Genomic DNA, 10,842 nt, shown 5'->3' with positions numbered 1-10,842 from the left:
CTCAACGGAGCCCGTTCCTTGCGACCCTATCCCCAAAAGGAATTCCGGGGGTAGATTTGGGGTTATCACAGGATCGGGTGCACAGGGCCACACGGCTCTCAGGCCCCTCCTCCAGCCTGTCCTGTGCGGACGAGGGCCGGGCCATGCAGCTGTGGGTGGCCGAGGAGAGCGGGTCTTGGTGGGCGCAACCCCGAGCGGAGGATGGCGCGCAGCGAGCAGAGCCGGGAGCTAGGCGGGACGCAGGGTCCCAGCCGGAGCTCGGAGGGACGCGGGCCGGGAGCGAGGCGGAGCCGGGGCTGGCGGGGCCAAGGCGGGGATGCGGGTGCAGGGGGCTCGGCAGAGGCGCCGGGCGGGCGGCCCGGGCCGGAAGGACTGGCCTGGCGGGAGCGAAGGGGCTTGGAGCCGGGCGCAGCGCGGGCGGTGCGGGGAAGGCCGTGGCTGGGGACCGGGTTTCAGGCCGGACGCCCCTACCCCCAACCCGTGGGGCTCTGGGAGTGGCAGGGGAAGGGTCGCCCGAGCCCTCCAGGAAGCGGCCGCCGCTCGGGGCGCACCGCGGCGCGCGGGGCGGGGCGGGTGGCTGCGGCACTGGGGCGGCTGGGGCGGGCCCGCCGCTCTGTAATCGGATCCGGGGAGGGGGCGGGGAGGGGCCGGGCCGGGCGGGCCGGGGGGTGGGGGGGGGGCGCGGAGCCGGGCTCCGGGCCGGCCGGGCTCCGCGCCTGTCAAACCCCTCATTGTTCGCAGCTGATGTCACTCGCAGTTGTGAGCGGCCGCCTCTCCCGGGGACAATGTGGGACTGAGCGGCCCAGCCGCCGTGCCGCCGCCGCCGCCGCCGCAGGACAGCCCCAGCGAGGTAGGGCGCGGGCCGGGCGGGGCACGGCGGGCCGCGAAGTTTGGGGGTTCGCCCGGGGGCAGGGAGCCCGCGCCCAGATCCCTCGGTTGGGGTCCCGGGTTTGTGAGACTGCGAGGAACACGTTCTCTGTCCCACACCGCTGAGGCCTGCACAGGTGGGGGGCGCTGGTCTGCCAGAGGCGCTCTTGGCACCAGGGAGGGGCTTCCTGGACCTTAGATCCCAGATTTGAGGCCCCCATCCCACTCGCTGTTTCTGTCCTTTGCGCCTGCTCCTCTCTCTGCCTCCTGCCCTGGGTTCTGGTTCTGCTCCATCTCTGCCCTCACCTGCCACTCCCCTGTAGCTCCTGGCTGGGCACACACCCCTTCCCATCCTCCGCAGTCGTTGGGGGAGCCAGATACAGCCAGATACAGGCCAGGGGTGTATGGAGATGACAGCTGGGGGCTCAGAGTGGTCCCTCTTGCCCCATAGCTCTTCAGCCCTTCAGCTCTGACCTAGCTTCTTGGCTGGGGTCCTGGGGGGTGGGGGTGGGAGGCTCTGCTACTCACTTCAGCCTGGCCCTCATGCCTGCCTGGCCAGGAGAGGGAGGTGCCCGCCTCCTCTCTTCCCTATCCCTGGCCCGCCATCTTGAGACCTGTGGCACCCAGTGCCCCACCCGGCCCCAGCACCCAGGGGAGTGGTCTCCAAGGTGATGATGCACCCAGGGCCAGTTGCATTCCTTTCTCCCCACCAAGCCCAGGATGCTCATGTTCGTGCTGAACCAGCAGGACATGTGTCCCCAGGGGCTTGCCTTCCGCCACAAAGGCTCTTACAATCCATGAACTCCCTAGGAGCTGAGCTCCTGCCCTCCCTGTTCCCTGGGTCACCCTCATTGCCTCAGGACCAGTACCTGGGACCCTATTCTTTCCCCATCTGAAAAAATCCCCTGGTCTTCCCAGGTCCTGGAGCCCCCTCAACCTCCAGGGCACCCCCATCCCAGCCCCCACCCTCTAGCCTTCATCAGCATGCAGGCTCAGGCTGCCCAAACACAAGGGGATTGTTCTTCTTGCATGCTCAGGGTGGGGGGCTGGGAGCAGGCAGCCCACACACCCTGGCAGGCCCAGGCCACGAGGAGGCTGGCTTGCCCCACCCTGTGTCCCCAGACAGGCTGTCCACCCTCCCTACTGCCATCACTGCTGCCCCTCCAGCCTCCATCACCATTGCCCAGTGGCGCTGACATCTTGAGGAAAGAGCTCTGAGCTGCGCAGGTAGACCCCTGGGTTCTCCAGCTCTGCCAGTTGTCTCCCATGTAGCCTTACAAACATTTCCCTTCCTCTCTGGGCCTCGAGCCCCTGCTGTGATTGGTAAGACCTTTCCAGCTGTGACAGGCTGAGCCCAACTCGATTCTGTGAAACGTACCCCACCCCCCAGCCCTTCTTCCAGTCCCCCTCTTCCATGAGGAGACCCATTCTGCTCCCACCCTCTGAAAACCTAAAGCACAGCCCAAATCCCCCACCCCAGCAGCATACCTAGGGAGCTCCTAGTCCTGGTAAAATGGCAGGAGTAGGGCTGGGGATGCTGAGAAAGGAACCAGGAATCCTGTCCAGGCAGGTCCTACCTCTGCCCATGTGGCTGGCCCTCATGTCTGGGTCTTCTCACTCTACTCTCATTACTCCTCCGGGACCCTCAGCCCCATCTTTGGTTCCAAATGTCCCCAGGCCCCATGAACCTTAACTCTTCTCCCTGCACACTGACCCTGGTCTTGTCTCAAATTTCCTCTTTCTGGAGCTCTGTGTATAGTGGAAAGACAGGCTCAGAAATGCCCAACGGGGACTTCTTTGAGTTGCAGCAACATCTTTGAGGGGCACAGAGGCCTGAGTGATCACATCTGACTTGGAAGCCTGGGGAGGGCTTCACAGAGGAGGTGGCGTTTGAGAAGGATTTTGACAGAGAGTGGGGAGGATGGGCGTTTTGAGCTGAGGTAAGCCTGGACAAAGGCCCGAAGGGCTGGAGGTGCTAAGTGTGTTCTGCAGCCTGGCATGTGTGAAGGATGGGGTGGAGATGAGACAAGAGAGACAGGGGCTGGATCATGAAGGCCCTTGATGGCCTGTCTGTGGAGTTCAGGCTTTATTCTTTGGGCACTGGGCAGCCATGGGTGTCTGTTGAGCAGCAGAGTAAGCATACAGTTTTCAGCACGGAGATTGGAAGCTAGAGGCCTTTCTCAATGTAGGTGAGAGAGTGAGGGGATGGGTACCATGAGGCTGTGGCCTTTCTCCTGGAGCCCAGCCTGGGCCCGGGCTTGACTTGGTTTCCCTTGGTTCCGAAGACTCCTGGGGGCTGCCTAATGATGGTGTATGGAAGCTGTAGCATTTTTGGCACCTGCCAACTTGTCAGAGCTGCCTTTCCCTTCCTGGCACTTTGTCTATGTGGCAGATCTGAATCAAGAAGCCAGAGACTGGAACTTGTGGACCCCAGGATGCTCACCTGAGGCTTCCCACTCCCCTCCTCCTCTCCCAACTGTAGATGATTGGCTATCCCGGGAGGCTGGGAGGCCAGGAGGCTGGGCACATGTGTCCAAGGATGCTGGGGCAGTTCTTATGAAGGCCTGGCTAGTTAGGAGAGTGAGCATCTCCAGAGAAGGGATTGGGCAGGAGAGTTAGGAGCCCTCGATGCAGACGTGCTGTGGCCCAGGGTCCACCCCCACCACACCCTGCCTCCCTGGATGCTCCGAGCCATTCCCCAGCATCACTGGGTGTGGCTAGCATGGCTGCTTTGGGAGTGGGAATAGGAGAAGGGGGCTGCTAGGTGGGGAGCTGGGGGTGCTGAGAGGATGTGGGGGGATGTGAGATGGAGAGTGAAGCCCAGGTGGGTCCACAGGCCCTAGCTGGTCCAGACATTCTGGCCAGCAGAGCGGAGGGAATCCCCCAAGGGGCGGGCCAGTCTACTTGAATCGCCTGGCCCCAGGAGCCCTCCCCTCCCCCGGATTGTTCTTGCTCCAGAACAAAGGCAGGGTGGACACTTGATCCCTGCATGTGGGGTGAGCTGGCTAAGCCCCCAGCCCTTTGATTGGGCAGCTGTCATGGGAGAGAGACAGCTGGGGGGGAGGGGCAGGAAGGGGGCAGCCACCATCGCTTACACAGCTGTCACCCCCCCCCGCCTCCTCCAGCCTGAGTGGCAGAAAGCCAGGGACAGAAGGAGTGGGCACTGGGGCTGGGGAGGGGGCCTGGGAGTCAGGAGGGAATGCCCGAGGTCAGAGGCCTGGTGTGAGCTTGGTGTGCCCTGCCAGGGAGCCCTGCTGACCAGAGGGGGCTGGGCACCCGCGGAGGTGAGCTGGAGGTCACTGTGGCACGTTGTGTGGCTGTCACGTGGGTGGCCCGGCAAAGACCCAGGGCCCACCCGGCTGGAGCAGCAAATGACTCCCTAGAGCCCCACTGAGGGCAGGGGGAGCCAGTGATGCCTCATGGGGCTGTTCGTTCCTTGGGCCCTAGGAGAATAATTTGGAAGACATGGGTCAGAACCCCTTGTTCTTGCCTAAAGATGGGAAAGACCTTGAGAGTCTCTCAGACCAGGAAGGGCGCAGATAGACCAGCAACTCTCTCCCTACCCCCAGCCCCTAAACACAATACAGGTGGGTTTAGGTCAGGTGAAGACCTGGCCAAAGTTACCCACTGGACTTGGGGCGGTGGGTCTCTGCTGGAGACCCAGGCATCTTTTCATGGCAGAAGCTCTAGTTCTGGCCATGTTCCAGCCCTCCTGCCCCATTTTTCCTGGAGCCACAAGAGGTCATGTGGAGATGGTTTGGGGACAGTGTCAGGTCTCCCACTGGTTGCCATCCCAAGGGGGTCCTTGAACCCCAGAAAATTTTGGAACTTAAGACCGAGGCTCTGGACAAGTTGTCAGTCCTTTCCAAATAGGATCCCTGTCTTCTAGCTAGGCAAAGGTCTCAGAGACGACTGAAGCCCAATCCCCACTTTTGAAGGAGCCCGCCCTCCAGGAAGAGGACTAACAGATCCAGACAGGAGCAGCCTGAAAGGGGAGGCAGATGGGGCTTTGGATAGCCTCACACTAGCAATGCTAGTCCCACTGTGTCCCACCTCTCTGTGACCTTGGGCAGGTTACTGATCCTCTCCAGGCATCAGGTTCTCCTGTGCAGTGAATTCATCTGCTCAGCTAACCAGTATGTTAGCTGAGTTCCAGCTGAGCTCAGTATGTTCTGAGCACCTTCTCTGGCCTGGCTCTGAACTGAGCCCTGGGGACATAAGGAGAAGGCAGCAGCCTTGGCTCCTGCTCCAAGGGGCTCCTGGGCTTGGCTGTCCAGAGAGGCAGAAACCAAGCACGTCATCACAAGTGCTTTGATGGGGGAAGTGCAGGCAGCTGGGGGAATGTCTAGCAAGGGCAGCCAGCATGAGGCTGGCCAGGATGCTCGGAGAGCACAGTCCCTGCATCCACTGCTCATCTCCAGCCTCTGGAGTCCCTGTGGCAGAACTCAAATGGAAGGAGGAGCAGCTGCGCCCAGGGGAGCAGGGTGTCACCTCCGTTGGATAGGTGAGGAAACAAAGACCTTATGCCATATGGTGGCTTGCTGGGGCTTCTGAGAAGGAGCCAGGCTGGGAGCCCCTTTCACCTTCCGTGCTCAAGCTCTGTCTAGCAAGGGGAGTTCAGAAGAGGGCGTTGGACAGAACTCCATGCCCTTTCCTGTCATGTTGGGATGGGGCAGGGGGCTGAGGAGGAAGGCGCCCAGAGACTTCTGGAGTGTTCCAAGCTCAGCACACTCATCCTTCACCCCCGCACCCTCCTGGGCATGAGGAATTTGCAGTGTTAGGGCTTGGTCTTGGCCCAGACTTAGCACCAGTTGGTCCCACTCCATGTTTTCCCCATAGGGTTCTGGTCCCCCAGTGAGCTCCCCATCAAGGCTGAGCCATGGCAGGAGACAGACGCCTAAGGAGAGGGATTTCCAAGCAGGATTAAGGTTGAGGATTAAGTCGGGGCATGAAAAAGGGTCGGGTGGGGAGGGCTGGCCACTGAGCTAATCCCAGCAGCTAATCTCAGGCTCCACCTTCCTCCATCAGTTAATGGCCTTGACATTCCCGCAGCCCACCAAATCCTTTTCTTACCCATCACGCAGTCCCAGGGAGAGGTATTCCCTCCATTTTATAAGTGAGGAAATTGAGACTCAGAGCCCAAGTGACTTGTTTCTGGTACAGTAGAAAGTGTTCCAGGCTGGGAATGTGGCCAGCCTGGACACTTCTTACCTCCTGTTCCCAAGGCCATTTCCAGCACATAGAAGAGAGATTGGAAACCAACGTGCAGAACTGCCAGTCCCCTGACACGCTGTGCCCCACCCACTGCAGCCCAGTGCTGAATGAACCCTGCCCAGAGGTGTCTGTAGTGAGCTTCTGCCCTAGTGACTTTTGGTAGGTGGGAGTGTGCCTCAATTCCCCCCTCAACCCCTGCCTCAAGCCTTTACCAGGCAGTGGCAAGACCTGACCACACCCAAGGCCTCCCTGCCTTCAAGGCTTCCCATGGCTGCTCCAGCTTCCTCCCCAGCTGCTCTTCTGTGCTCCATCCAGCATCTGGCCGCTGGACGCAAGTGCCTCTCATATGGAGTAAGCTTTCAGCCTGAACTCCACCTTCAGGGCCCCATCCACAGAGGTTACCTCTTCCAAGAGGTCAGGGAGGAGGCTCTCCTCCCGACTCCCATAGGCTTCCTAGTTCATTATTTCTTTTAGTGTCTCAGGGTAAGGGAAAAGCTAGGTACCTACCATGTATGTGCTTATTGTTTTAATTCTCATCACTCTTTGGAGATGGGAATTTGTATCCCCTTCTACAGATGGAGAAGCTGAGGCTCAGAGGGTTGAATGGGCTCCCCAGGCTTACACAGCTCGTGAGACACACATAAGCACGCTGGTCAGAGTGATGTGTGGCGTTCAAGGTCCATGCAGTCTCTTTCCTCTGGGAGTTTGACTAGCCCAGCTCTGGGGTCCCCATGTAAGGGCAGGGGCAGGGTGAACTGGGCTCCTCTCGAACCCCTCTCTGGCTGCCCCTGCCAGAGCCGGCCAGGTCGCAGCGCGGACACACTCGCAGGTCGCTGTGGCCCCAGCCTCGCCTGACAGAATGAGCGGCTCGGATGGGGGACTGGAGGAGGAGCCAGAGCTCAGCATCACCCTCACGCTGCGGATGCTGATGCACGGGAAGGTGAGCGGGAGGTGGAGGGCCAGGCGAGGCAAGGCTGGGCCGGGCTGGGTTTCACTGGGTATCCCAGTGGGGAGGGGCTGGGCCTGGGCACTGGCACCCATCTGACGGCTCTTGTCTTGTCCGCAGGAAGTGGGCAGCATCATCGGGAAGGTAGGTGCCTAGCTCTGCTCTGTACATCCCCCTCCAGCTGAGGCTTCAGCCCAGGGAAGGAGGCTGTGACCTCTAAGTTAAGAGTGATTATCTGTTTTGTCTCCCACAGAAGGGCGAGACTGTAAAGCGAATCCGGGAGCAGGTGAGGATGGAGTTTGGGGGAGGAGCCCAGGGCACCTGATGTGGAGGGGAGATCCCTGCCCCACTTTCTCCCTGAACCACTCCTTCTGGGCTGACCAGTGAGTGCCCCAGAGGGTGGCAGTTTTGAGCCTTGCCTCAGGCCTGGTGAGTGGGGCAGGCAGACAAGTTCCGGCAAGGGAGCAGGGAAGATGCCCCGCTGCCCGGCGCTCATTCTATATCTGCAGAGCAGTGCCCGGATCACCATCTCCGAGGGCTCCTGCCCCGAACGCATCACCACCATCACCGGGTCTACAGCGGCTGTCTTCCATGCAGTCTCCATGATTGCTTTCAAACTGGACGAGGTCCGTGGCTGGCCAGGGCAGGAGGCCAAGAGTGGTTCCCCAGGAGGAACGCAACTCCGACTCCAGATAGTGGCTATGGGTGGGAGGGGAGGTCAAGCCCAGGGCAGTGTTCCCTTGAAGTGGGACTGGGGAAAGGGTACCCTCCTGACCCCTGGGCAGATATAGCAGGGACGAGCATGGCCAACCCACCGTCTCCCTGTCCCAGGACCTTTGTGCTGCTCCTGCAAATGGTGGAAATGTCTCCAGGCCTCCAGTGACCCTGCGCCTTGTCATCCCTGCCAGTCAGTGTGGCTCACTGATTGGGAAGGCTGGCACCAAGATCAAGGAGATCCGAGAGGTGAGGGGCGAGATATACCACCCACAGGGAATCCGGGGCAAGGGAGCAGTTGTAAGAGGGGTGTTGGGCTTATGGCGTCCTCCCCACCTAGAGAGCTCTGAGCCTGGGCAGCCCTTTTCTGGGTTATGGGAGCAGCCAGAAGTGGCCCCTGTTCTCTGTTTGCAGACTACGGGTGCCCAGGTACAGGTGGCAGGGGACCTGCTCCCCAACTCCACAGAGCGAGCTGTTACGGTATCTGGGGTGCCTGATGCCATCATCCTGTGTGTGCGCCAGATCTGCGCTGTTATCCTGGAGGTGCTGCCCTGGGGCAGGGAGAGAGGGGGCAGGAGATGGGCCCTGGGTCTGCCTTGTCGGGGACCCCAAACCCTATGCCTGTGCTGCAGGTGGGGCAGGGCAGGGCTGCAGGGATGGATGATGAGCTCCAGGGATCATGTGCATTTCCCTGGGGGTCATGGTGGGGGCCTGAGGCCACTGGGCAGTTGGGGAGGTTATCGGAGCCTGAGAGGGTCCTGACAGAGCCCTGTTTATGCCTTCCAGTCCCCACCCAAAGGAGCCACTATCCCCTACCATCCGAGCCTCTCCCTAGGTACTGTTCTTCTCTCTGCCAACCAGGTGAGGGGAACAACAGGAGCAGTGGGACACATTACTGGAGAAGGGGGATTGAAATGGAGGAGGGGATGGAAGAAGGAATTGGAGGTCCAGGGACGGGGGAAGGAGTGACTCTGGCTGAACTGCAATGTCACAGTAACCCCCTTTTCACCCACTTTGTCCCCACAGGGCTTCTCTGTCCAGGGTCAGTATGGGGCTGTGACCCCAACTGAGGTGAGTGACCCATAGCCCAAGGCACCCCTTCCCGAACCATGCCTCCTCTGACCTCTGACCCCTCTTTGGCACAGGTCACCAAGCTCCAGCAGCTCTCAAGCCATGCGGTCCCCTTTGCCACACCCAGTGTGGTGCCAGGTAAGCCACCCCTGCACAAGGAGGCAGGGGGAGGGTCCTAAGAGGGCAGCCCCCTCCCTTCCAGGGAGAGTGGAAATGGTGGGGCGGGAAAGGCCCAGAACCACACTCAGTCCCTCTTCTCCCCCTCAGGACTGGATCCCGGCACACAGACCAGCTCACAGGAGTTCTTGGTTCCCAATGATGTGAGCAGGGGATGGGATGGCTGGAGGGTGGGTAGGGGGGCCTAGGGGTCTGGGCCTCACCCAGGGCTGAATTCTGCCTTCCCTCTAGTTGATTGGCTGTGTGATCGGGCGCCAGGGCAGCAAGATCAGCGAGATCCGGCAGATGTCAGGGGCACATATCAAGATTGGGAACCAAGCAGAGGGCGCTGGGGAGCGGCATGTCACCATCACTGGCTCTCCGGTCTCCATCGCCCTGGCCCAGTACCTCATCACTGCCTGGTGAGCACGGGCTGGGCGGCAGTGGGGGAGCAGGTCACGGTTCTCATGTGCCCAAGAAAGGCAGGGGTGGGGAGAGGAAGCTGGCCTTCTCTCTCTGTCTGGGCCCGACCTCTGCCTCTCCTAACCCTACTCCAATTCCCCATGGTCTTTGCCTAATTCACCCTCTGTTGCCCCATCTCCCCCCTCTATATCCACCTCTCATTCTCCATTGCTGTCTCTTTTCCCTGGGTCTCTGGCCACCCCATTTCTCCCTGCACCTCGTACTATATATCTGCTTGTCCTTTCTTCCCTTCCTCTTCCACCTTTCCCATCTTCCCCTTAAACACATCCACCCCATGTGATTGTTCTCTGTTCACTACCTCTCTCTTGCCTTTCATCTAATCTCATGCCCATCTCTGCCCTCATTGCCCCTCTCTCACTCCCACTTTCCCCTTTGTCTCCCCTCTATATCCCTCTCTCCAGTCTAGAGACGGCCAAGTCTACCTCTGGGGGGACGCCCAGCTCGGCCCCCGCAGACCTGCCTGCCCCCTTCTCGCCACCCCTGACGGCCCTGCCCACAGCTCCCCCTGGCCTGCTGGGCACACCCTATGCCATCTCCCTCTCCAACTTCATCGGCCTCAAGCCCATGCCCTTCTTGGCTCTACCACCTGCTTCCCCAGGGCCACCGCCAGGCTTGGCGGCCTACACTGCCAAGATGGCAGCGGCTAATGGGAGCAAGAAGGCTGAGCGGCAGAAATTCTCCCCCTACTGAGGCCAGCTGAGGTACAGGCAGGGGCAGGCAGGACCACAAGCAGGGGGCTGCCTCTGCACCCTACCCGCCCAAGGAGACTCCACCCTGGGGTCCCAAACGCCGCTAACGCCCAGACGCATGGATGCATCCCCTACCCTGCCTCCGTCTACGGGAGTTCTTTCTCTCAGAGTGGGGGCAGTTTCTGGCCCAGGGGTCTGAGCTGCGGCAGCCCCAGGGCAGGGGGCCCTACCTCCTCAGCTCTGTGCTTGGATACAGGGAGCAGCCAGGAGACTCCCTAGTGCCCCCACCATGGCGGGTGTCACTCACGCACTCCCCATCCCTTAGGGCTTCCTGGCCTACTGCATCCTTGTGGGAGTCAGGGAGGAGGGCCCGGGGGGTAGCCGGGGCCAGGCTTCTCTCCCCACCACCTGCAGATTTCTTGCTGCTTCCACTGATACCCTTTTGACTGGAATGAACTGGCTGGGCTTGTCAGGGGGCACCCCAAAGAGGGGGCACTGCCAGGTAGCTGGGGGAGTGGCATGGGGCAGGGGCCCAGTTCTCAGCAGCAGACACTCTGTACAGTTTTTTCAATCCCTGTTTTTGAATAAATATTGTCAGCGACCAGGAAGTTGTGAAATACTGGTGTTGTGGGCAGCAAAACCTCCAGAAAATGGGTGCAGCTGAGGTCCTGGAGGACCCCCATGTGTGAATCCACCAACCTC

At 60.7% G+C, this 10,842-nt stretch overlaps 1 protein-coding gene across 12 annotated transcripts; it reads left to right on the top strand.

Moving 5' to 3' along the window:
• Positions 1 to 741: 741 nt before the first annotated feature.
• On the top strand, positions 742 to 10,748 carry PCBP4 (poly(rC) binding protein 4). Of its 12 annotated transcripts, XM_055382552.2 has the most exons (15): positions 750 to 850; positions 5,289 to 5,371; positions 6,093 to 6,240; positions 6,877 to 7,021; positions 7,148 to 7,171; positions 7,281 to 7,313; positions 7,537 to 7,653; positions 7,859 to 7,990; positions 8,156 to 8,284; positions 8,528 to 8,602; positions 8,768 to 8,812; positions 8,887 to 8,950; positions 9,080 to 9,132; positions 9,221 to 9,390; positions 9,853 to 10,748. In XM_055382552.2, exons 4-15 carry the CDS (start codon positions 6,941 to 6,943, stop codon positions 10,139 to 10,141), a joined length of 1,212 nt encoding a protein of 403 aa, XP_055238527.1. In that variant the 5' UTR covers positions 750 to 850; positions 5,289 to 5,371; positions 6,093 to 6,240; positions 6,877 to 6,940; the 3' UTR covers positions 10,142 to 10,748. The 12 variants fall into 12 exon arrangements, with proteins under 12 accessions (XP_055238535.1, XP_055238530.1, XP_063559916.1 ...); XM_063703846.1 differs by lacking the exon at positions 5,289 to 5,371 and having other exon boundaries at positions 746 to 850; positions 10,050 to 10,748; XM_055382550.2 differs by lacking the exon at positions 5,289 to 5,371 and having other exon boundaries at positions 746 to 850.
• The last annotated feature ends 94 nt before the right edge of the window (positions 10,749 to 10,842 follow it).

This window comes from Gorilla gorilla, chromosome 2 (genome assembly GCF_029281585.2).
Source record: "Gorilla gorilla gorilla isolate KB3781 chromosome 2, NHGRI_mGorGor1-v2.1_pri, whole genome shotgun sequence".
NCBI lineage: Eukaryota > Metazoa > Chordata > Mammalia > Primates > Hominidae > Gorilla > Gorilla gorilla.
The sequence above is the reverse complement of the archived record's forward strand: the minus strand, read 5'-3'. Positions and strand labels throughout refer to the sequence as shown.

Bases quoted from the DNA above. Each gene is read 5' to 3' on its own strand.
- PCBP4 (XM_055382549.2), top strand. From the start codon at position 7,501: ATGCCCCGCTGCCCGGCGCTCATTCTATATCTGCAGAGCAGTGCCCGG. The intron at 8,603-8,767 runs GTGAGGGGAACA...TTGTCCCCACAG, and splicing joins TTCTTCTCTCTGCCAACCAG to GGCTTCTCTGTCCAGGGTCA. The intron at 8,951-9,079 runs GTAAGCCACCCC...TCTCCCCCTCAG, and splicing joins CACACCCAGTGTGGTGCCAG to GACTGGATCCCGGCACACAG.